At 42.4% G+C, this 27,170-nt stretch overlaps 1 protein-coding gene and 1 non-coding gene across 3 annotated transcripts in view; both read right to left on the bottom strand.

Annotated features, from left to right (window-relative positions):
• Positions 1-27,170, bottom strand: part of LOC126354753 (proton-coupled amino acid transporter-like protein pathetic) — a 408,828-nt gene that overhangs the window by 20,563 nt on the left and 361,095 nt on the right. For both annotated transcript variants that reach the window (XM_050004633.1, XM_050004634.1), the window contains exon 7: positions 24,664-24,939. In XM_050004633.1, coding sequence (XP_049860590.1) covers positions 24,664-24,939 — 276 coding nt within the window. The remainder of the gene's footprint in view (positions 1-24,663; positions 24,940-27,170) is intronic.
• Trnal-caa (transfer RNA leucine (anticodon CAA)) lies at positions 7,247-7,321 on the bottom strand. The gene has a single exon. It is a non-coding gene; the product is annotated as a tRNA-Leu (tRNA).

Below are 27,170 nucleotides of genomic sequence, written 5' to 3'. Positions count from 1 at the left end.
ATAGAACCTTTTTTATTAAATTATTCGTTTATCCTTTATTTAATATTTCCGTGTATTTTATTAGCCCGCAGTTTTAGTCGACGTATAGTGTATTTGATTGCAGGATAACAGTTACAGGTTATTATCTGCAGCGAATTAGCTGCATGGCGTGTAAGCAGACTTGTGCCGCTCGCCCATATGAATCCATCGAACAGTTCTTTTTAAACAGAGCCGTGCATAGTACCTAAAGTACGAGTGGTTGTTGTTGTGGTCTTCAGTCCTGAGAATGGTTTGATGCAGCTCTCCGTGCGACTCTATCCTGTGCAAGCTTCTTCATCTCCCAGTACCTACTGCAACCTACATCCTTCTGAATCTGCTTAGTGTATTCATCTCTTGGTCTCCCTCTACGACTTTTACCCTCCACACTGCCCTCCAATACTAAATTGGTGATCCCTTGATGCCTCAGAACATGACATACCAACCGATCCCTTCTTCTGGTCAAGTTGTGCCACAAACTTCTGTTCTCCCCAATCCTGTTCAATATCTCCTCATTAGTTATGTGATCTACCCACCTAATCTTCAACATTCTTCTGTAGCACCACATTTCGAAAGCTTCTATTCTCTTCTTGTCCAATCTATTTATCGTCTATGTTTCACTTCCATACATGGCTACACTCCATACAAATACTTTCAGAAATGACTTCCTGGCACTTAAATCTATATTCGATGTTAACGCTTTCCTTGCCATTGCCAGTCTCCATTTTATATCCTCTCTACTTCGACCATCATCAGTTATTTTGCTCCCCAAATAGGAAAACTCCTTTACTACATTAAGTGTCTCACTTCCTAATCTAATTCCCTCAGCATCAGCCGACTTAATTCGACTACATTCCACTATCCTCGTTTTGCTTTTGTTGATGTTCATCTTATACCCTCCTTTCAAGACACTGTCCATTCCGTTCAACTGCTCTTCCAAGTCCTTTGCTGTCTCTGACAGAATTACAATGTCATCGGCGAACCTCAAAGTTTTTATTTCTTCTCCACGGATTTTAATACCTACCCCGAATTTTTCTTTTGTTTCCTTTACTGCTTGCTCAATATACAGATTGAATAACATCGGGGAGAGGCTACAACCCTGTCTTACTCCCTTCCCAACCACTGCTTCCCTTTCATACCCCTCGACTCTAATAACTGCCATCTGGTTTCTGTACAAATTGTAAATAGCCTTTCGCTCCCTGTATTTTACCCCTGCCACTTTTAGAATTTGAAAGAAAGTATTCCAGTCAACATTGTCAAAAGCTTTGTCTAAGTCTACAAATGCTAGAAACGTATGTTTGCCTTTCTTTAATCTTTCTTCTAAGATAAGTCGTAAGGTCAGTATTGCCTCACGTGTTCGAGTATTTCTACGGAATCCAAACTGATCTTCCCCGAGGTCGGCTTCTACCAGTTTTTCTATTCGTCTGTAAAGAATTCGTGTTAGTATTTTGCAGCTGTGCTTATTGACTAATAAGTAATAAGTACGAGTAATCGCTGATAAAGATGCAACTGGTTTGCTCGCATGAATTGTTGTTTGGTAGAGCAACTACTCAGCAGCAACAACTCTTGGGGACATCCGAAATTGGGGGAGCGCCCGGGATCTCCGATGCTTCTGGCCGCTGCATGCTAGGACTCAGCACGCGTCTGCTTTGCCTTCTTCTTCTTTCTTGAGTCCCCACACCTAGTTGTTGTTGCCAATCCTCAGGCACTCAACTGATGTAAAAGCTTATGTTCGGGGCTCCCACAGAATCTTCAAATCACGCAATAGGTTTGGGACCTGGATCACAGAATACTGCAGCGAGTTAGAGTTGCATTTGCAACTCTAAAGCGATTAGAATCATATCCCGGACGAGAGACCTCAACGGCAGCAGCGGCCGCGATAAAGTGAGCCACCGATTGCGACTTCGAGTTCATTAGCAACGGCACTTCGAGCAACAAAAGTACAACAGAAACAGTCAGCATGACTTTCATGCGCCGAGAGTGTTAAACTGTGTGAAACTGCAGCGTCACTGTCAGTGATGGGGCTTCCAACGATGAAGCAATCACATACTCTGTGGGGTTCCGGTAATGATAATGGGCCATTTAGTCCTACATCTGAACGTGGTAGTTGATTGAGACGATGTTGGTGGGGCATATAGTCCGAAATCAGACAAGGGATATATATTTGCGAATGAGTGAGTGCTGCAGTTAAAGGAAATTCAGACCAATATGGTACTGGGTACAGAGATAGGCTCAATGAAGACAGAGACTGGATCAGTAGAGACAAGTGTAGCAGTAACAGTAGAAGCTCAGATGATGAAAATTAAATATGATATAAAAGGGATGATTGATTCAAAATTAGAAGCTGTAAGGGCAGATATAGACAAAATTTCAGAGAAGATTGGTTTAGTCAGCGCCAGAATTGGCATTGTGGAAAAAGATTTTGGAGACAAGTTGGGAAAGATACATTAAGAGCTGGGTGGTGATGTTAAGAATTGTGATCTGAGGCAAAATGCACTTGAGGAAGTGACCATTAAGTCCATCGGGAATTTGCCTCGTAGAGTGGTAGAGTGTGAAAAAAGAGGTGAAGAAAAATAGACAAAAGTTAGAAGCAAAGATTAGTAAGGACGTTTTGCAGCGGGAACAACAGATTAAATATGTAAAACCAGAATTACATGCTTTAGCAGTGTATTAGTATACTACTGTGTTTGGTATGATGGGTTAACTTAGCAATGGCAAAGTGTTACTCTAATGATGGAATATACCATCCAGTTGATTTTCTTGCTGCGTGTAGAGATAGTTTTGTGAGAGGAATATCGGATGATTCAAATATTCAGTTAGTTAAAAGACATCTCAAGGTCAGTGCAACATTATGGGAAAATTTAACGAGTGCTTAGTTTACTACCTATGAAATGTTTGAGAGTTGTTTACTGAACAAATTCTGGAATGAAGCGAAGCGAACCCTCCTTCAGAATGAGTTCCTAAATGGACCAAGTTTCAAACACGGAGGCGGGTCGATATGAGATTTTTCTGGGCGTGAGATGGCTATGTTTTCGAATATAAATCGTCTGCTAGGAGTGTTAACGGCGATTATGACGCTCAAGAGACGACTTCCGGAATTTTTACCATGGTATTTTGTCCACAGTCCGACAAATTCGCTAGAAGAGTTTTTAGATCTTATTGATAACATTGAATAAGTGTTGAAATTGAAGCCACGTAATTGGAGCAGGTTAATGGGTACCAAAACGGGAGTAATCCTAATGACGAAAATAGTTATAACAGTAATAGTTTTCACAGGAGAAATGGGAGCGGGAACTATCATAACGAAAATCAAAATCGTGAACGAAGATTTGAGGGGCAGAAGCCTCATAAAATGAAAACCCTGAATACGAGGTCGGGATATAATGAATTGAAGCATCACAGGTCCGGAGATGGCGAAATAAGCCGTTGTTGAAAAGGACCAGTTAATTTAAACATCCTATGAGAGTCGAAAATTCGGCCGCGGAACCTAAAATGTTGGAGATGGAGACTATAAAAAGTAAGAATAGAATGTGGAATAAGCACAACATCCGACCGGAGTGGCCGAGAGGTTCTAGGCGCTACAGTCTGGAACCGCGCGACCGAGACGGTCGCAGGTTCGAATCCTGCCTCGGGCATGGATGTGGGACTGATGACCTCAGAAGTTAAGTCCTATAGTGCTCAGAGCCATTAATAAGCGCAACCGTAAAGAGGACGCAAGAAAGATTGTAAAATGTGTAGAGAAATTTTATAATGAGCATATGTGGGAGAAAAATTTATTTTGTGAAATGGAAGTGAGTGATGGAACGAACGTATGTTTGTTGAAAGATTCTGTGATCAGAAGAGTGACTGAGGTGGATAAGAATTTGGTGGAAGTGGAATGTGTGACGAATCCTGACGGGGCACTAGTCAGTAGCAATAATTCTAGTAAAGTATGTGAAAATAAATAGATGATTTTGCATCGACGGAAATATGTGAAGATAGCTGCGAAGGTGGTGAAGCTGCAGTTTCGTCAGCTGGAGATGAGTTTCATTGCATATACGCGGTTGTGGGTGATTTATTTTTAAAGGGTGGTAAAGGTGATGTTTTAGGTTCTTTTGTTGAGAAGTTTGAAGCTTCTGATCTAGATATTCGGAGAGGAATCTGTGCATTTATTTCTATTGATGTACGTCAAGCGACGGGTCTTGATGCAAGAATGAGTTATGAATGGCTGTGGAAGGATGAATGTGAAAGCAAAGTGTTGCATGGGGGCTCGGAATCGAAAGCGTTGCAGCAATCTGAAAGTAGAGACAATGTAATGGAGACAAAGGTAGAACCGACTTTGGCGAAGTTCGAATGTACTGCGAATTCTATTGCCGGGCGATGCAGTAGGAGCAGTTATACTGTACTGGCGGAAGTTGACGGAGTTATTGTTGGTGATATCTGTAATGCATCAGCGGACGTAGCGGACGTAGCGGACGTTTTAGGTAAAGAAGTTGATGGTGTTGAGTTACCGGTGGTTATTAATGCAGTTCATTGTGATAAAGTTTGTAGTGATTCGGCGGAAATATTGAGATTTTGCGTAAGAGAGACGAAGTCTTAGATTGCATGGTTAATTGCGAGTATGTTGCAGGGACTGATATCGTTACTTCAGAGGGAGGGGACAGTATATTTGATGCTTGCGAGGATGATGGAACGAATAATCCTGAGAGTGATTTAATTCCTAATTTATATCCTACAGGTGAGTTAGAAGAAGATCAGGAGAATCTGAGAATGGCTAATGTGATTCAGATTTGTTCTTAAATTATAATGTGTACCATAAATATCGAAGAAAAAGATAGGAAGTTGAATATGATCGTTTGAGGGAACTGTGTTTAGAGAGGGGTAAAATTAAAAATGTGCAGCCTTTAAGTGACGCTGATGAATGAGGAAAGTGTGTGTTTGACTCTATAAATGTTGTTTCAGGGTTAGTCACAAAGTTTGTCTGTAAACGAAAGAGTCCGTCGGTGGACGCGGAAAGAGGGCACAAATTTGAGCTGTTCAAAAAACGCAGAAAGGTGAGATTCAGAAGAAGTATTATTAGAGGCAGCGGTGGCAGAGTTTCACTGTGTGAATGAAGAATGAGGTGAGTATAGATATAAATATGTATATACACGTAATTTCACGTGTAGTACATAACAAATTTGTGGGGATATTTTTTGTTTTGTGCAAGGGGTGACTTGGTGAATATAGAATGTATGCAATAAAGTATGGAGGAGCGACTTAGTGCAAGAGTGTTGATACTGGCCGCACGAATCATGGTGGATGAAGGTCGGCAGCACAAAATTAGTTCCGTTATTTGCATAAGAGAGTAATGTAAACTGTATCGTACATAAGATTTGCATTGGAAATTTCCAGGGGTTATTTACATGTGACGCTTGTAATATTTCAGATGGGCTTCTCACATACTAGATGTAGTTAGTATGTAATTATTGTTCGCACAAAATTTGGTGCTTTGGAGGACATCATACTTTAATTGCTCGTGGAAGTAGAACATATGCTTAGGTGCAAAATAAAAGCATAGGTTTAGGAAGTATATTTCGTAGAATAATTGTATAAGAGGTGTTGTTTCGGCAGGGTTTTTAAAGATTTATAATTAAATATTAGAGATAACTTCACATAAAGCTCATGAAAATAATTATGTGGCTGAGTGCTTTATTATACTAATACGATATTGATGAATTATGACCCAGTTATACACTGAATTAAAATGCGAACTGAATGGGCGATTTTTACAGCTGCTAGTATTAGTTTTAAAGTTTCTAATTAGATGTGGTAATATTGTACAGAAATGATAAAACGTTTGTTGACTTATGATGTCGAACAAATTTCAAAGCACGAAACACACACATAGCGTTTGAAATGTCGAGATAAATCAAGTATGTTTCCCCTACTCTGTAAATCAGGTTTTTTTCCTTTTTTCGCTTGCTGTCCTGTTTGAGACTGTATTGGTTCCACTGCGGAGGGTTCAAATGGTTCAAATGGCTCTGAGCACTATGGGACTTAAGTTCTGACATCATCAGTCCCCTAGACCGTAGCGGTCACGCGGTTCCAAACTGTAACGCCTAGAACTGCTAGGCCACCACGGCTGGCATTGCGGAGGTCGTTAGGTGCCTGTTCTGTGGGGGATCCGGAAAGAGTCTGATTATTGTTAAGTACAACACAGCCGTATTTCGACAGCTATTGTCCTTCAGCACTGACAGTGACAGCGAACTATGGCATGTTCGGCGCAGTACTTGATCAACTGCGACACGATTTTCTGCAGTGGCTGCTGGTCTGCGAACCACCTAACGTCGACACCAGAAATCCAACAGTGTGCCGTGTGTGTGTGAAAGTGAAGTGCTGCGATGTAGTGGTCAAAATAAAGGGTGCTATAAAATGGGTGAAAATGCACTAAAAACTCTTGAAAGGAGTGATCTAACACGGGAGTTTATTTAAATTTATATGTGTATTTTGGCAGTTCATTATTGTGTCGTAATTTTATGATTTACGTTGCATTTGGAATATTTAAGGTGATAATGTGACATATGCTAGGAGGTACATGTTGTTCATACACCAGAGCAAAAGTATTTACAAGGTTGTTCTGACAAGTAAGTAGAGCATTCCATTTGTTTCGTATGTATTAATTATGTTACGTACGTCTCCTCTGGTACGACTTAACATTCGTAATCAGCCAGCTAATGTGCCACAATAATTTGAAGTGTGTAACATTACGGGTATGTAGACGACCAAGGATTATTTTAAGGTAAGCTGAATTTGTTTGCGAAGCTGTGCGGCCCCAGCGCCGATAGAACGAAGTCGTCTGGCGCGACGCTTCAGGCAAGCCACGTGCGTTTGCAAAGGACCGGACGTGGGGAACATCCCGAAGCTGGGAATTTTGACGTCTTTTATTCCCATGTCCTTTGTGCAGGAGACAATGCTCCAGGAAACAGCGGAGTGTCAGAAAATGTTGAAGATGGCTACGTTACAGCTCTTTGAGATACGACAATGACTCTCAACACATACAAATCTGAATACATTCGTGATCTCAGAAAAGTGAGCACATCCGATGATACGCACTATTTCAGTATCTTTTAAACTACAGAAGTTCATATCTCACAGCGGATATACATTATCTCAATGAACCTCTATATTAAAAACTTCTAAGCAAGAATGAGGTTTTCACTCTGCAGCTGAGTGTGCGCTGATATGAAACTTCCTGGCAGATTAAAACTGTGTGCCGGGCCGAGACTCGAACTCGGGACCTTTGCCTTTTGCGGGCAAGTGCTCTACCAGCTGAGCTACCCAAGCACGACTCATGCCCCGTCCTCACAGCTTTACTTCCGCCAGTACCTCGTCTCCTATCTTCCAAACTGTACAGAAGTACTTGCCCGAGAAAGGCAAGGTCCCGAGTTCGAGTCTCGGTCCGGCACACAGTTTTAAACTGCCAGGAAGTTTCAACATCTAATCGCTTCATGCGATTTCAACAAACGGTGTCTCAGATGATTGCATTGAACTATAGCTCCCACCCCTAAAAACTATGTCTCAGTGCCTATTTTATTTACTAATTTACCCTGATTTTAGATCTTTTTTATTATGCAAATATTTGGCAGAACATCCTATATTCGAGATTCACATAGCAAATAAATACAGCACCGATACCTTACATATTGTCATAATTGTGTATTTATTTATTGAACTGTTTAGTATATTTCCGGTCAATTTATTTAAATGTTGATCATGAGTGCTATTACAAAACTGTGGTAATTTAAAATTGCTCAGTCGCATATGTTAGTTGACATCACAATTGAAAAGAGAACCAAAAAAAAAATGCTTCTATTAAGAAGGTATAAATAAATGTTTAAATAATATTCAGCGATAATCTAGTCATTTACTGTGAGCATACTTATGCAAGAATAATGGCTTATTTATTTGTGAACCAACTACTACTTACAATGAAGCCCCAAAGAAACTGGTATAGGCATGCGTATTCAGATACAGACATATGGAAACTGGCAGAATATGACACTACGGTCGGCAACGCCTATATAAGACCACAACTGTCAGGCGCAATTGTTAGATCGGTTACTGCTGCTGCAATGACAGGTTACCACGCTTTAATTGACTTTCAATGTGGTGTTATCCTCGGTGCACGAGCAATGGGACACAGCATCTCCGGGGTAGCGATGAAGTGGGGATTACTCTGTATGACAATTTCACGAGTGTACCGTGAATATCAGGAATCCGGCAAAACAACAAATCTCTTACATCGCTGCTGCCAGAAAAAGATCCTGCAAGAACTGGGCCAACGATGACTGAAGAGAATCGTTCAAAATGACAAAAGTGCCACGCTTCCGCAAATTGCTGAAGATTTCAATCCTGGACCATCAACAAGTGTCAGCGTGCGAACCATTCAACTAAACATCATCGATCTGGCTTTCGGAGCCGATGGCCCACTCGTGTACCCTTGGTGACTGCACGACACAAAGCTTTACGCCTCGCCTGGGCCAGGCAACACCTATCTTGGACTTTTGATGACGGAAACATGTTGCCTGGTCGGACGAATCTCGTTTCAAATTGTATCGAATGGATGAACGTGTACGGGTATGGAGACAACCTCATGAATCATGGATCCTGCATGTCAGTAGGGCACTGTTCAATCTAGTGGAGGCTCTGTAACGGTGTGGTCCGTGTGCAATTGGAGTGATATGGGACCCTTGATACGTCTAGATTCGTCTCTGACAGGTAACACGTATGTAAGCATTCTGTCTGATCACATGCATCCATTCATGTGCTTTGTGCATTCCCACAGACTTGGACAATTCCAGCAGGACAATGAGACACCCCACACGTCCAGAATAGCTCCAAGAACACTGATCAGATTTTAAACATTACGCTGGTCACCAAACTCCCCTGACATGTACATTATTGATCACATCTGAGATGCCTTGCAACGTGATGTTACGAAGAGATACCCCCCCCCCCCCCCCCCAGCCCCTCGCGTACTCTTACGGATTTATGGACATCTCTGCAAGATTCATGGTGTCTGTTTCTTCCAGCACTGCTTCAGATAGTAGTCGAGTCCATGTCACGTCATATTACGGCATTTCTTCGTGTTCGTAGGGCCCTTAACGACATTACATACATGTACCAGTTTCTTTGTCTCTCCAGTGTGTATTTATTATATTTGATCAGGAATAGAATGCTCATAACATTTCTTTTATTTAAATATCGTTGTAATATATGAGTTTGAGAAAGGACAAGTTACTCTCTCACCTATTTTTCGTATACGGAAAATTGTTAAAGGTTTTGTTACAATCTGACGTATCTCGAGCGAGACTCTATAACGTTATACAGTCCCCATCAGGGATAGCTTTCATTCGAGCTTGAGAACGATGTGTTCTTGGTGGGGATGGCCTTCAGCCAGAGTTGGACAGTGGTGGAACACTGCTGGGGTCACGTAATGACTGGAACTTTTTCGAGTGAAGAGCTCATGGGAGCAATTCTGGACTTAACGTCGAGTGCTGGAAGAAGGCAGACCTGCCTAAGGTAAGGTGACTGATTCTGGGCGGTGAGCGGCCGCTACAATACTTTCGACGGGACTTTATATTTCGAGAGGTGTGACTGCGCTCCAGAGTAAGACTCTCTCCGCTTAAATTACGGAACTGAGTACAGAAGATTATGAGTTGCTGTTCTTCGTATCGCATATGATAAGCTATAAATCATCATGTTGAACTCTGAACAATTTTGAGCTGGAGAATATTTTGTGTGTCACGATTGTGAAACAGACTTAGTTTTCGTGTATCTTTGATGATTCTTTAGTTTGGAGATTTTGCTGCCACTCTTATAACGCTCTCAACGTAACTTCACTGCATTTTATGAGGATATTTTCCGTCCGCATTTCAACTGAATATCGTGCGACCACTTACCGTTTATCTGATTTGTAATTTCTTGAATAAACGTTATTCAGCATAAGCTCCGTCGTATACATCAAATACAGGTTTTAGAATAGTTCTTTTAAATTTTTCGTATATATTTTATTTTGTATTTCTGTGTATTTTATTAACAGGGAATCTAGTCACTGCATAGAGTATTTGACTGCAGGATAACAGCTACAGGGTATTAGGTGCAGTGAATTAGCTGCGGGATACGAACGGAGATGTGACTGCCTCTAACAATTATTTTTAAATAGAGCCATGTATGTTTCGTTGAATGGTTGGCACGCTGACACTCGTTGATGGTCGAGCATTGAAATCTACAGCAATTTGCGGAAGGTTTGCTCTTTTGTCACATTGAACGACTCTTTTCGGTCGTCGTTGATCCTTTTCTTGCAGAATCTTTTTCCGGCCGCAACGATGTCCGAGAATTCTTGTTTTACCGGATACCCGACACTCCCGGTATATTCGTGAAATGGTCGTGCGGGAAAACCCCCACTTCATCGGTACCTTGGAAATACTGTGTCCCTCGCTCGTTCGAATACCATGCCACTACGTTAAAACTCACTTAAATCTTGATAACCTGCCGTTATAGCAGCAGTACGCGATCTAACAACTGCGTCAGACATTCGTTGTCTTATTTAGCCGTTGCCAATAGCAGCCCCGTATTCTGCCTGTATACATACTGTATCTCTGTATCTGAATACTCACTCCTATATCAGTTTCTTTGGGGCTTCAGTGTAGAAGGCCTTGCATGGCGGCTGCCAGGTTGACACTGCAAACGTTTGCTTACAGAAGGGATTCCATGCAGATCACTTTCAGAACAAAATACAAGCTTACAGAAAATCTAACCAGCTTTGTGACTAGTTTTAGAACTTTCTAGCTGACGAAGCTTATTAGATAATTTTTAACAACGAGGATCAGTGAGATGTAATGTAACTTCAGGACGACCCGAAGGTAGTTTTACAGGGCCGTTACCCAACACGATAAGCACAGTGCACCTAATTAGCAAATAAGACTACCTGCATTACAACAAAACTAAGAACTTTATTTCAGTTTGGCAGTTATGTGGACTCAAAATAATCCCCTTTCCACCTCCACACAAAGTTTACATCAATCGTGCAAGTTACTGAGAGAAACGCCTGTACCCTTCACTGTGTGCCTCCTTCAGTCTGTCAGTTACAGCTCGTTGGATGTCCTCGGTGTCCCCCAATAGTTTCCTTTTTAAAGGACTTTTACGCTTCGGAAATAGTGAAGAGTCTGCAGGTACCATACTGGGTGAATATGGTGGGTGTTCGAGCAGGCAGGTTCGTTTTGATGTTAAGATCTGTTCACAACTAGTGCGCAGTCAGCCGATACGTTGCCATTTTAATATTTCTGGCTTAGTCAGCCATCATATTAGGCTCCAAGAAGCTGTTCCCAGCGCAGTTAAGATGCAAGAAGTATATAGATGAAATGTGGTGTGAGATACCTGTGACAGATGTTAGATTCGGTACCATTCCCGTGAGAAAGACCTCCTGCATAATGCTACTGCTCTGTGATTGGCTGCTGTGTTCGGAGCAAGGACGCCAAAACGTTAAAGTGTAGTTATTATTATTAGTTAAACAACTCATTGGAATGACTTCACTTTTGAATATAAATACCTCTCAACAGCTGACTATCAATCAGTCATTTTAGAATTATTAAAAGCAATTTAAATCAGAAACAAAAGACTGACGAAATTGCAGACGAAGCACTTGCGAATCGATCGCGTCACGCCTTTTCTGGTATGGCGCGCGAAGTGTTTCGGGCTGTTCGTGACTCTGGGTTAGGCAGTCGAGATGTACAGTCATGTTGTCTGTGGCAGGACGTGTTTGCCAGTATTCAGTATTAAAAGATTCTCTCCGGTATTCATTAGGCACAGACATGTGCCACAAATAGTTTAATGATACATTTTTGTAAACATTGTGTTTGATCATGTACTTTGACGTATCAGAAGGTGTTGTATTAAGCATGTAGTCTTCTCGTGTGGCTATATTAAAAAAACGCGAGTGGAATGCCAAAGAAGTGATACATTATTTAAGAACAGAACCTCGCTAAAATTCAGTTTGAGCATCAAGATACAGAACCTACGACCTGCGTGCTGTTTTCTGCGCTGGGAGCATCAACTTGAAGACAGCAGATTAGTGAACTATAACAGAACCTTCGTATTCCACACAGTGCAGTGGAAACAACTAGGGACTCACGTGTACTGCACGCACAGAACAAAAGTGCTCAGTGACACGTCACCTGCAGTAATGCAGAGGAGGTAAAGGAGGATGATCGTTATTAACATCAACAATCAATTCATTCTTTCTTTCTTGCCGTATCCTGCAGAAGAATCCAACTCTTGCTTTTGGAACGGATGCTTCACGACACATGAATCCTAAGTAGTAATGTCCTGTTACTGTTATTCATGATTTATCACTCCAGAAGCATAGGAAAAACTGTCACCATTGTCTTGCTATGTGATTTCTCCAAACTGACTTACTTCTGCCTCGTGGACGATACTTCATCTCATTGCATACTCTGATGTTTAATTTATGGGTCCAATTGAAAACACCATTTCTCATACTCACGTAAAATTCGTGTAAGTAGTTTAGAACCTTCATCAACTGCTGCGATGACACTGGCGTAGCATGCAATTCTATGTGCTCTCAGTACTTCCTTCAATGAATGAGGCACAAAGCAGGCATAAATCGTTCTCTTCTATAAATCGACCTATACGTTTACTGACTGACATCAACTTTCACTGCAAGTATTCTGGTCGTAATTTCTCTATGATTGGCTTTTTCCACATTTTCAGCCACCCGAATTGATTAAGGACGTCGACGTGTAGCTCATCTTCCAAACAGTCTCTTCCATTCTAAAATACTGAAAATCAGTGGAACACTTGTGCACAACTTAGAAAATCATTCTTGTAAACACGTTGCATGCCTTTGTAAATTTATGATGACACTTTCCTAACATACAGTGAAACCTTATCTCGCGTCTTTGATCGACTGTGCTACGTCTGACTGCCCCTGCTTGCACAACGCTACTTTCGCTGCAGCAGTGCACGTTCTGGCTGACTCACCGATGTGACCCAAACGTATGTCTGTTAGTCTAGCGCGTGAAAGAGTAACCACAGCTGCAGCGTTTTTGAAAATGTTCCTGGGACAAATATTAGTCTCATAACTTATCTGGCACATTGTGTATCTAAGCGGTCTCGTGGATAAGATGTAGCGATGCAGCAGGCTGTTCACAGAGAGCAGCGTTGTACACAGGATAGAGGGGACGCCTGAATGTTGTGGCGAAATCAGGAAGACTTACAGAGGCTCGACGGCCTCTGTGGGGACTGGAAGTGTAGCCTCACCATAGAAAGAAGTAACAGATTTTGAAGAATAGTCGCAAAGACACATTGCAGGTCGATGCCACAATTGGCAACTAATTATTGGAGACAGTAGCTACACTAAAATAGCTGAAAGTATTGGCTCAGACCTATGTATGCAGCAATGACAAAATAAAACTAGATGTAAGAAAGAGAACGACAGAGCATGCATTCACAATAGAAGTGGCTCACAGTGTCCTCGATTCTTCGCTACTGCACGTCAGTCTGGTACGCTTACCAGGTTGGAAGCGGTAGAGAAGATAGGAAGATGGTTCAGATGGCTCTAAGCACTATGGGACTTAACATTTGAGGTCATCAGTCCCTTAAACTGAGAACTACTTTAACCTAACTAATCTAAGGACATCACACACATCCTTGCCCGTGGGAGGATTCGAACTTCCGACCTTAGCAGCAGCGCGGTTCCGGACTGAACTTCCGAGAACCGCTCGGTCACAGCGGCCGGAGAAGATAGAAAGATGAGAGGTGATTTTCGTATGGATTTCGATTAACAATGCATCATGCAAACATACAAAAGACTACAGTGGCAGACGTCACAAGAGAGGTGTTGAGCTTCACGGAGAAATTTACTGCTAAATTTCCGAGAGCGTACCTCTCACGAAGGGGTGCAGACATTTTACTTCCTCCCACATACGTCTCCCTAAGCGACCGCAACGGGAAAATTAGAGGAATTACTGCCCATAAGGATCCTTACGGACATCCGAGGAAGTGCAGAACCAGGATTAAAAGCCGAACAAAATGCGATACTATTCATGAACAGTCCATGCCTCCCAGTCACGGCACCCAACCAAACGGAGCCGTTCGTATTCGTGAACAGTGTGTGAAAATGTAAATGACCCGAAATTCTCAAGTCCCGCAGATTCTTCACTTGGCAACAGTGTTGAACATTTCTGGTCTTCAAGGAACACTACATCAGTTTGGGGTTTGTATATACTGATTCTCTGTCTCGTGGATGAACGCAGCAAGTTTGCCAGGACCTATTTCAAGGAAGCTACAGAATTTAGCTTTAGCATCCACATTACGAGGGTAATCCCAAAAGTAAGGTCTCGATCTTTTTTATAAGTACAGAAATCTGTGTGCCAGTTGGTCACACTGTTATGAAGAGTGCTTCACTCGCTGTGTGTAAACATGCGCACGCCGTGCTGAGGCGCTGAGCCTTGGCTTGGCAGCCGTTGAGAATGGACCTCCCGTTGGATGTTACCGTCAAGTGCGAATTGCTCGCAGTTGTTCGGCTTTTGAACGCAAACGGCACTGCGCCGATGAAAATCCATCGCCAGTTGACGGTGGTGTATGGTGAGTCGTTGAAGAATGTCAAAAATGTTCGTAAGTGGTATAGAGAGTTTGCAGCTGGTCGGACCGAAATTCACGACGAACAACGGAGCGGCAGACCGTCACATTCTGAGGAGACAGTGTTGAAGGTTGAGCAAAGCATGTGTGAAGATCGGCGGATCACCCAGGATGATCTCAGCACGTTGGTTCCTGAGGTTTCCCGAAGCACAGCTCACAGAATTTTAACTGAAACATTGAACTACCAGAAGGTTTGTGCAAGATGGGTAACACGCATGCTGACTGAGGACCACATGCGGCAACGAGTTGATGCTTCCTGCGCATTTCTGCACCGGCTTACAGCCGAACAGGACAACTTTCTGGACTCAATTGTCACAGGTGACGAAGCCCGGGCATACCACTTTACACCTGAGACCAAGCAACAATCACACCAGTGGTGGAATCCTTCTTCGCCAAAGCCGCGGAAATTCAAAGAAAAGCAGTTGGTAAAGTCATGACAACCGTTTATTGGGATCGGAAAGGGGTATTGTTGGTCGATTCTGTGCCCACTGGCTCCACAATTAACGCTGACGTGTACTGTGAGACTCTGAAAAAACTCAGACGGGCAATTGAGAACCGGAGAAGAGGAAAGTTGAGCAAGGGCTTCACATTCACCGTGACGACGCTCGCCCACACTTCGCTCCGCAAACCGTTGCTCTCCTGAAACAGTTTCAGTGGAACATAACCACCCACCCATCCTATAGTCCTGACTTGGCGCCCAGTGACTCTTACCTGTTCCCTAGGTTAAAAGAACATTTGGCCGGAAACCGACTAGGCGAAAGAAGAGGTTCATAACTTTCTGAACAGCATGGCGGCGAGCTTGTACGACATGGGTATACAAAAACTGCCACAGCATCTACAAAATTGCATTGACAGAAATGGTGATTATGTCGAAAAGTAGCTAAATGTTCAAGCTACACTGATGTAAACCCTTGTAGAAATAAGCAGGTCTATGTACTTATAAAAAAATAGGAAACCTTACTTTTGGGATTACCCGCGTATATTTTGCCATGGTATGTCTTGACGAGCGTCAAGAGAGCCAGAAAGTCGTTCTCTATTTTGTGCCGACATGCAGGCGTCAGTAACAGTGTGTTTATAGTCCGTATTTAACACACTGCTGCTTCACACTGCGGTAGGGTGGGTTGCCTAGTCTCTCAGCGTTAGGCGCACATGCTGTTCTGGACACGAATAGGTCGCTGAGAGGATCACCAGCCTGCACGCGTTGCCTAATCATGAGAAAAGTCAGTAACGTGGATCATCCATCATTTACAACATAGCATTCTGTTGCTGGTTACCACCGCTTTTGTGTTGCGAGAGGACACTGTATTACATTATGGTATGGTAGGGCTAGAGGACGCATTGGTGCTACTCGGTTTAACGGATCCGGTTAACTGATGAGCAAATCGGAGTGTCCAAGCAGTACGCTCACCCCCGATTACCTTCAGCACTGACTCAGGAGGCTATCGGAAATCGTAGAAGTCGCTCATCTGACTGATGGGGGATACTTTATACATCTGACAGAGAAGTACTCTTGCATTTGTGATTTGGAGCCTTTTCCCAGTGAAAAGCTACATAAAAACTTTCAAGAACTAATATTAAGTGCTGAATCTAGAGATCTACTACATCCGCCCCCCAACTCCCCTTCATGTCGCTCTCGCAGAGAATGCAAAGGCTATATTGGCGTAATTGTAATGAGCACAGAGGTACGTAGAGTAAGTAGACCAGCGCTGTTCGTGTTTTGCGCGCAATCAGCTTCCATCAGAAGATCTCTTTATTCTTTTCAGATACCTTTGCACCAGTGACTACAACAAGTATTGCAGTAGACGGTGGGGAATTGTAATCTTTGATGCTATAAATGTAATTTTTAGGAAATGTTCATGACCACATTATTTTTTGATAACCTTTTTGTTGCAGTTGCTAAAATAATAGTGCAGTGCAGGAGTGTATCTCGACATTAAGTTCATGACGCGAAGAAATATTTAACAATCATTATATCTCACTTTGAGGTGTAACGTCTTGTATCGTCCGTACGGAAATGGGACGATAGCAGCTGGCTCCATTCAGACGATGAGTCACAACTCTCGTGACAGATGAATATTTTAGGTTAGTTCCCATTAGTTAAGGGCTGTGGGCGAACAATGTAGCTGTCGTACAGAATATGAATTCTTAAGCTGTCAGAACTATCTGTTTTGGAAACAAAATGTTATCACAGAATATTGTTTTTTAGTAATTATTACTCAGGCAATATGTTTAGTTATTAGTAAGAATGAAGTTGTGAATGGTAGCTAATACGGGAGACGAATATCGTTATGTCTGTTAACTGAGTACATGGTAGCGTGGGTACTGCAACTGAGTGGAGCAAGACAGTTATACGCTCAGAGGAAATTTGGAATGTTTAATTCGCCAGTTTTTGTTACTGGGAAAACAAGAAACATATTCAGATAATTCAATTAGGCAAAGAGTGTTTGCTATTTGTGGCTTTTATAAATTTCTTCGTCTAAACAAATTGCTCTGCAAAGGTGGTATGTTGTGACTGGTTGTAGTAGAAGACGCGCGATACAATGGTTTAATTCTGATAGTGGATTTGCTATGACGTTTCTCAGCCAGTCAGAATACAGGACGTTCGCGCGTACTTTGTGGGCTACAGAATTGCCTTGCGGATTCTAGCCGGATTCTGAGCATGGCTATACATATGATCGGACGCGTGTACTAGGAGCTCTAAATGGGTGTCGTGAATTATGAGTTAAAATTGAGCTCAGTATGTTCGAAAGTGTTTGTGGACAAACAAGGAAGACGAAAACTGAAAATTATGGATGTTGTGTGTGAACTTTCACGTTTTGAGTAACTGAAGTCTGTGTGGTGCACTGAGCAAGTCGTGACCAAGAACTGAACGTTTGAATGGAGTGATTTGAGGGATCTTTGAGCCAGAATTCGAAAACACAGAACATCCCTGCATAAAGTGTTCGCCAAAGGGCTCGACTGGATACCAAACACTGGCAATTACGAGTGATTGCGATTGCTTGTGAATGTCTGTACTGTAACTTGAGTCTAACACATCTTCTTCGGGTTTTTTGTACAAAAGAAATAACTATATATCGACATCGTCATTCGAAGGCTGTTTATTATTTTATATTTTAATTAATCTGATACTAGAAAACTTTTGATACACCTTTTAGAAACATTTAGTGCGAGCACAGCTACTAAAAGTGATCCACTTGAGAACAGTTGTTCGTTTTCTAAAAGGGCTGTTGTGTGAACGGCTACTGAAAAAGAAATCAGCGACTAGTGAATGACCCTTTTCTGCAGGCGAGAACGTAACCGTGCCTCCGCAGATTCACTGTTTTACAAATTCATCCCATTTTTCACGTGCACCATTCTTAAAAAGCTGAGGCAAAAACAAGAGGAGAACCGTTACCGTAGTCCCATCCCACGTAGCCAAGCGTAATTTCTATCAGTTTTAAATTAAGCATTCCTACCCCGTTGCTCTTTTGTAAGTAGACTCTATTAGCCGCGTCAAGCTGAAGTGCCCCATCAGTTTGACTTGACAGTTCCGTAAAACAACAGAAACTTCAGAATAATACAGCAATCGGTTTCACGTTCGAAACAGGTAAATCCTAAGCCACAATTACTATAATCACTCCGAAATTACCAACCCGAATTTGAAGAGTAACACGCCGTTGAATTCCTTAAGAGTTAGAATATTAGGTGCAGGAAGTACTATAGTTCCATTTGAAAAGGGAAACTGATACTGATATCTCTGCAATTAATATAAGTATGAAAAGAAACAATACATCATCTAATGAGCAACTTTTCACAATTCTTTATATCAAAACAGAGTTACGATGTTTTAAATGTTCATGAAACACCTGAGGCGAAGAGATTAGCCTGTACTGAGATGAATGCCAAAGCATCTAGTGATATGCATTTCCTCTGAACACATGTGTGTGTCGATTCCATTGAGAAAAGTGTTTAGAGCGCGAACTTTGGGGATTCGTCCCGACTGAAGTCTTCTGGTGGAAGCTTCGTCGTCCAGTTGTGACAGCTTCCACATCTGTGCTGTTGGTGGGTGCAGAGTGACACATGCATAGTCACAGTACTTAAGATGAGGTACATGAAATCTTCAACTGGAAAGAGGAGGGGATGCAACTCCAGGTGCTGTGTCCAACTGGATATTACAAAAGCAATATTCTTCAATGAATTCAGGGTTGTGAAGTAAACCATGTACGGGTGTTAATCATTCAAATAACTGAAACCTGCAAACCAACCATGATTTCCGTAAATGAAAGCGATTTCATAAAAGACCTTACATAATAAAGTCTCAAATTACAAATTAGCACCTCTCCATCCGAAAGTATGAAAAATAATTTAAGTTGAATGTTAAATAGTAGTTAATCGGTGTTCCGTTTCCAGTGTGCGTATATTTCGAAAAAAACAAACAACAAAAAAAGCAGGAAAACAGGGTGGTACATAACGTTTGTTGCTGTCGGTAAATATGATACAGGTCTTGAATGCAATGTAGCACTTTAGATCTAATTTGTGGGTGCACGAATAGACTTTCAAAATTACTACTTGGCACAGAGGGCGGAGAATCAAGTTCCACTCATACCGTGTGTCACAATGAGAATGTGGGGCATGCAAAGAGCACCAATGTTGCAGAAGGCAGAGCACCACTCGTATAACTAGGAATAATTAATAATTTTTAACAGCCCGTGTGGAATAACGATCTAATTTTAAACTGTTATTTTGTCTAAGGATCCAGAAGCAGCAACGTTATGTTTTATTGAGCTACATTACGCAAGGAAAAGAAAACTGGTCATTAGTAAATATAGTTTATGAGCAAACTATAACTCAGGAAAACATCCTCCAAGAAGGATCTGCCAGACACCTCATGTGAAGCTCACAACACTGAGACAATCAGCATACGAGGAGTACAAACGGTACAGTATGACAGTACCTAATACATCATTCTGTAAGTCACATAATATGTTTTGATAATATGTAACATACGAGCTCAGCTGCTTCAATAAATCCTAGCACTGTTGAAATGTATGGAGGCATTAAACTACTGACACCTTCGCTCAATGAGAGGAAATGACCACATCGCCTGCCGTGACGGCATTAATTCCAGTTTAAATAACCTTGTTTCAGAAGCCTCAGGATTGGTGTCAGGTCTTCAGAACTCTGATTCCGACGGAATGACAGTCTCGCTAGGGTAACTGGGTTTTCGAATCGTGGCGTGGTTTCTGCAGCCTGTAACAGGACTTCGCCTCGGACTGCAGCCATCTGACTGTGGTGTTAATTAGCTGTTGCAAGCTGCCACTACTGTTTGGTCACATCCTTGACTAATGGAAGACGCAGACAAGCTGTGCCTGCCCCTAGCGAAGGGCCATACCGAATGACTTCAAACCTGTTGGACGCAGCACCCGAGTACCGCCTCCCTGGCTGTATGTTGTGCTGCTGATTGAGGTTCAGGCCCTCTACCTTCACGACACTTGCTGGCCACCGTATGCCATTGGTACACGCCTAAGCGTGTGTTCATGTCTGAGAGTGCTCAGGACTGCCGCACTCGCTGGTAGTGAGTCACTGTAGGCGTGCGCCTCTGGACTCACGGTCCTGCTACCTGCACGACACTGCTGTTTTGTCCTGGCCTGAGAAACCCTCACAGCCTCCAGAGGGCTACGCCCAAATCCCTCACCATGCACGGGTGTGTGATTCAGTGTGACCTCTGCCACACCAGAAAAGACAATCCATATTGTAAAATCACCAATAATAAATATGTTCCTACACAACGCTATTTAGCTGACGCCTTCGAGCATATGACAGCCACCGTCATGGGTTCCCCGCTCTCAACACGTTGCACCTGCAGCACTACCACCTCACCTGCTCAGCCCCCATGTCCACTATAATCCTATAATTCAGGAGTAACCAATACAGTTGGTAGAATCGGTCCTGAATTTGACACCGCTATGACTGGCGCCAGTTACTGATGTCGCCTTTACAACTACCCATCTTGCAGTTGACACTTCACATAGTACAGGGTGGTCACTGAGAACCATTTTGTTTACCCTTTAATTGGCCTTTTTCATTGCATAATTCATTGCCTATGGTGAATTACAGGGGTGTTTATTTTAAGCTAAAGGTAACTCTTCTACAGCCATGTGAACCTCCTGACCTGTCTGATTTTAGGGATAATAATGCCGCGAGTCGTTCTTGACATCTCCCAGGTGCGAATGTTTAAGTCTTCCTGGGCACAAGATGCCATGCATGAAGGCTGTGCTAGCCATATGTTTCGCTAGTTGACGTTTTTGATACACTGTAAGAACTAGGCTTACTTGTGTATTTTGTGGCTTGTAGAGTGAACGTCATGCTTACATCCTTTTGTATTGTATATTTCTTTATTGTTTGGGCACTAGTAGAATACAAGACGCTTGCAGAAACATGCATAGATAGTATGGATGATTACCTTGCCTCTATGACGGAGCAGAGGGTTAGGTGAAAAGCCTTGCTTAAACAGAAAACTGGGGCATTAGAACATTACAAGAATCGGCAGATGTACTGACTGCCGAGGAGCAACAAGTACTATGACAGCTTGGGGAGTGTACCCTCTCCTTCTAGAGAATCTGCATCACTTAAACTTGATAACGCCTATTTCCGGCAAGGTAACAGAGGACATAACTGTGTTTCTCAATGACGTTTTAGCTACAGCCAATCTGGGCGGTTCGTCTAACGGGACATTCTTGTCAATTTGTGGCTGACTGGAGAGACTGAGCTGTATGGTACTTACCATGAGGCCCTGTTGTACGCATTAATATTTGCAACAGTTAGCTGAGGCGTTATGACGGTAGTATCGTAAGTGGGAAAGTACGCACTTCTTTAGGGAGAAATTGAACACGTTCGCTCAGAAGTATAAAGAGTCCATCAAATCATACTCAGACGGGATCTGAGAGATCAATTTCCAAACATGTAAGCTAACGTGGAACGAGGAAGTCAATAGGGTGCTGCGCTTTGAAGCCAATAATAGGGCATTGACGCATTCTTGCACGGCATTATCACTGAAATGACACGTAGGGTTAGACTGGACGATCTTTCTTATTTGGCCGCTGCTATTAAGATCCCCATAATCTGCAAGAAATAGATATTGGGGTCAGGCATCGTAGCGATAAAATATCACCGCTGTGGACGTGCGAGCCATCTCCAAAAACATAGACGTCAGCCAGAGTGCTACGAGTGTGGACAAGTAGGTCCCGAAACAAAGGAGTGCAGTAGCAAGAAACGAGAAAATCGGTGTCGCCAAAAGCGTTCGTTAAAAGCGTATGGGTCTGCATCAGCCATCAGAAAGCATTTACAATAAAATGTACTACTGCACGATTAAGTACAGAGATGGAATGCTGGTTGTGGAGCTTCGATAGTGACAAGGAACATGTGTTTTTAATATCAAGTTACCTTCCATTAGGAATGTGGATGCACACGGCGACTGTGACATGACTTTCTAAATGATGGAGCATAGCAGTCAGTCGTCCTTTTCTTACAGTGTTTATGAAGCAAGTCTAGATTTCGGCTAGGGCCTAGGCGTGCACTGTATTATTATATCAATGCGTGTCCAAGTACGTCAGTCCGCTGTTCGGGCCTCTGTCAAAGTTCGTACTTTTAATAGATATCGAGGCCGATGTTGTCCAAGATCTAAAAAGAGACTTGGATCTCCACGTTACATGTAGCATAGAGTTGGTGATAATGAAATAAATTCATTGAAGAAAATACTGCCCAAGTTTAACATTGGGGCTAAGAATTTCTACGAGCATGTAGATGTGTTACCACAGGTTGTTGAACGGTATTCTGCGATTCTCGGGCTTACTGAACCACTTCAACTAACTTACTAAACGTTATGCTGAAATCGATTTTCACAGCATACAGTAGAGCACGGAAGCACTTTGTTTCCATTGGGTAATACCACCACAAGCGAGGCAATTTCAGAAGGCAAAACCAATCATGAAGGTGTTGCCCACTGTGTTGCATACACACGCGCTTATGATGGGTTTCCATGATAATATACTGTCAGGTAGAGGGAAATTAGTTTTGGTTTCTGTAGGAACAGATTTACCGCAAGAAATGTAATGTGTGGATGAGCCAGTTGAAAGGAACGAGAATCTGAATATAACGCACTATTTCTTACACAGAAGTGTAGAGTATGTAAGTAATGTGAATGGTGAATGTATGGCTACAGTTAACCTGCATAATTTCGATATGGCCGACGTGAATCAATCGAAGGACTTAATGATCGCCTCAATGGATCTTTTTGATCAAGAGAATATAGACAGGTCACGTACTCACCACGCTCACAAGCATACTGTCAGTGAGTCTCCGTTACATGACAAAGTTGGTCATCTGCAGGGCTGTGAAAAGCTAGGTATGGAATCACTACTGTTAGTTTTTAAGGAGTTGTTTAATGTACAGTATCCATTATCCTTGTCTTCTGTTGCCCAACATTACATACCAACAAGATATAAAGCTTCAGTTTAGAAGAAACAGTATCATATAAAAAAGTATTTACAACCATTTATGGAAGAGTTCATTGACCAACATCTGATAGAGGGCATTATAGAACCCAATGATAGTGCCTTTGGGGAACCTGAGGTCCTGGTCCTTAAAGACGCGACAAATAGCATCATAGAATACAGCTTTTGATTCAACTACAAGTACCTGAATGCTCCAACAATCACCAAAACCTGTCTATTGCCAAATACCACAGAAACAACTGATAACTTAGGCTGAAGCACATAGCTCTCCACAATGGTTTAGGAGAGTGGCTACCATCAGACAGAGATAGTACCAGAAACAGACCTAAAAAAGCTTTTACAATCGCATGGGGGCATTTTAAATACCACAGGATCCTATTTGGACTTCAAAATGAACCAGTCACATTGGAAAAATTGTTAGATGGGGTTTTGTATGACCTAAAACCTCGAACATTTATGTATAGCTTGATGATATTATAATATTTTCAGAAAAAATGAACAAACGTGTAAAACGGTTAGAGGAATTATTTAGTATTCTATCAGCCTACATGCAGTGTGTCTTACGCTGAGTGTTGATAAATGTAATTTTGGACAGTCATGTACTTGTGTCCATGTTACTAGTGAAGAGGGTTTATGAGCCAACCGCTGTTTAATATTGGCAACCCATCAAACAAGGAAAAAGCTACAGTATTTTCTAGCCCTCTGCACTATTAGTGAAAATTTGTCATAAACTCTGCATACACTGCTCAACCATTAAATCATATGCTGGAAAAGGTGTTAATTTGAATGGTTGGCAGAATGCGAACGTGACTTTCAGGCACTGAAAAACGCATCAACTAGAGATACAGCGCTGGTGTTTCCTGATTTTGACACAGAATTCATCTTTCCCATGGTGCCAGAAATAGTGTGCTTACTTGTGAACTGTGACACTGACTGAGACAGGGCAAGCAGCTGACACAAATTGTCAGACGTTTAGGTCATACTTCGCTTTATACCATTCTGCAAATTAAAAAAATATGAACCACACTTTTTGGATCCATTGTAACTGAGGAATGAAGTATAACACAGCCATATAATCATGTGCAGTTCTTGGATTAAGAGTGACAGATGGGAAAGTACCACAAAAATTATAGTGGCATACGAGAAATAGTGATGTGAATCAGTATGTTTGACACTGCATACCATGTGCACAGTAGGCTAATCCAAGCAATAAAAGAACTCCACATCTTAGCTTGCCAGAAGCTGCAAAACCATTTGAACCGATCAGGGTCGATGTTTTAGATCCATTTCAGACAACCCCAGCTGGCAATGAGTTAATATTACCGGTTGTTGTGCATTTTCCGTGATTTATATCTATGATAGAAATTCCGATCAACAGGCTGATGTGGTTGCTGATTAATAAATGTCTTCTTAAATTTGGCATACCATTGAACTGAATGTAAGTGGTAGGAAGCTACTTGTGAAGTTTACTCACCACACCAATGCCTTCCATAGCAAAGATAACTGTGCTGAAGAAGAGCGGGATCTGGGCAGGAGAGGCCAGCATGGAACGGTCGTGGTCAGTTGGCGGCAGGTCCGTGAAGATGTAAGCCAGAGTGATGCCGAAGCTCACCACGATGAACCCGTTGGCCATCATTGAGAAGGGCACCAGCCAGCGCAGCTGCCGCACCAGGCCGATGGCCATCAACAACGGCATTGCCATTGCCATGTAGAGTCGCACGTCCTTCTCCTGCCACAGGTGGTCCCCCACCTGTCGACAAAAGCAAAGCATCTCTTATGATGTAAACATTACAGACATGTTCTGAAACTTACTGCGAGATGTGTGCTGTTATGTTTTGTTGCTAACCATAGAAGCACAGTGGTTGGTAAATTCGTGGTAATTGTGGGAATCTGTTGTTGTCATCCCACTCGCTCATTGAGGTGTATGTAGCAGGAATCAGCAAAATTACTGTATGTCACATCTCATGCGAGACGAAAGTGAAGCAGTAGGCCTAGGAGTGTGGCAGAAAACCTGTTTCCCTGACATATACACTTAAGCACAAAGAAACTGGTATAGGCACATGTATTCAACTGAAAAGATATTTAAACTGGCAGAATACGGCGTTGCTGTTGGCAACGCCTATATGAGATCTACAAGCGTCTGGGGCAGTTGTTAGATCGGTTACAGCTGCTACAGTGGCAGGTTATCAAGATTTAAGCTAGAATGAACGTGGTGTTATAGCTTCTGCACAACTGATGGGACACAGTAGCTGCAAGGTAGCGATGAAGTGGGCATTTTACCATTTTACGAAAATCAGGAATCCGGTGAAATATCAAATCTCTTACATTGCTGAAGCTGGAAAAAGATCGTGCACAATGGGACCACCAATGACTAAAGAGAATCGTTCAACGAGATAGAAGTGCAACCTTTCTGTAAATTGCTGCAGATTTCAGTGTTGGGCCTTCAACAAGGGTCAGTGGCAAACCATTCAATGAATCATGATCGATATGGGCTTTCAGACCTGAAGGACAACTCGTGTACCCTTCATGACTGCACGAGACAAAGTTTTAAGCCTCACCTGGACCCATCAACACTGACACTGGACTGTTGATGACTGGAAACATGTTGCCTGGTTGGACGGGTCTCGTTTCAAATTGTACTGAGCAGATGGACGTGTACAGTTATGTAGAAAACCTCATGAATTCACAGACCCTGCATGTCAACAGGGGACTGTTCAAGCTTGTGGAGACTCCTTAATGGTGTGGGGTATGTGCAGTTGGAGTGATATAGGACTCCATATACATCTAGATACGACTCTGATAGGTGACATCTACTCGTACATAAACTTTCTGTCTGATCACTTGCATCGATTCATGTCTGTTGTGCATTCCGACGGACTTGGACAACTCCAGAAGGACAATGCGACACCCCACACGTCCAAAATGCCACAGAGTGACACAAGAACACTCTCCTGAGTTTAAACACTTTCACGGGTCACCAAAATCCCCAGATATGAACATTATTGAGCATATCTGGGATGCCTTGCAACATGCTGTTTATAAGAGCTCTCCACCCACTAGTAGTCTTATGGATTTATGGACAGTCCTGCAGAAATCATGGCGTCAATTCCCTACAGCACTACTTCAGACATTAATAGACTCCTTGCCACGTCGGTTAGGGCTTGAACTTGGGGGCCCTATATGATATTAGGCAGTTGTACCAGTTCCTTTGGCTCTTCAGTGTAGTTAGTGCTGCCCAGTGAGAAATAAAAAATTCTGATGCATGACATAAATCCTAGTTGTGGGATGCCACACTATCTGATTTAAAATATCCAGACATCGATATAATGTGTTATTGACCAGTAGATGTGCATACAGGTGGACTTGCCAGTACAAAATGATTTGGTGAGTATTGTTAGTAGAGAAGCAGTAACAGCGGAATATGCCAGTCTGAAGTGCTCAGTAAGTTCGATGTGGACTAAACAGATTGATCAGGAATGTCCGAACCCTACTAAAACTGCCCTAGTCGACTGCTGGCGATGTTATAGTAAAGCAAACAGGCCAAAAACATCCACAGCTACACCAAGGCCACTCAGTTTTCATGTACTGATTGACAGGGACTTGTATTGCTGATGGTTGCTGTAAATGTTCATGTCAAATTAGCGGATTGAGTGGAAATCATTACCAGCAGTCAATCTAGGAAAATTACTGTGTGTAGGAAGTGAAGAAACAATGGGGTTGCAAACGTTGAGCAACTCCTCATAAACCACACATTTCTGTAGGTAATGTTAAATCACACATTAGGTTGTGTGAAAAGCAACGCCACTGGACAATGGATGACTGGAACTGAGTCATTTTGACTGATGAATCACGCTGTACCCTTGGGATAACTGATAGAAGCAATTGGATTAGGTGGATGCCTGGAGTATGTTATCATGTGTAATGGTAATGTTGAAGTACAGAGGAGGTGGTGTTATGGTAGGGGAATGTGGTGTTTTTTAT

Source organism: Schistocerca gregaria, chromosome 3 (genome assembly GCF_023897955.1).
Source record: "Schistocerca gregaria isolate iqSchGreg1 chromosome 3, iqSchGreg1.2, whole genome shotgun sequence".
In the NCBI taxonomy this organism is placed as follows: domain Eukaryota; kingdom Metazoa; phylum Arthropoda; class Insecta; order Orthoptera; family Acrididae; genus Schistocerca; species Schistocerca gregaria.
Note: the sequence above shows the minus strand (reverse complement) of the source record. Positions and strands in the feature narration are given on the sequence as shown.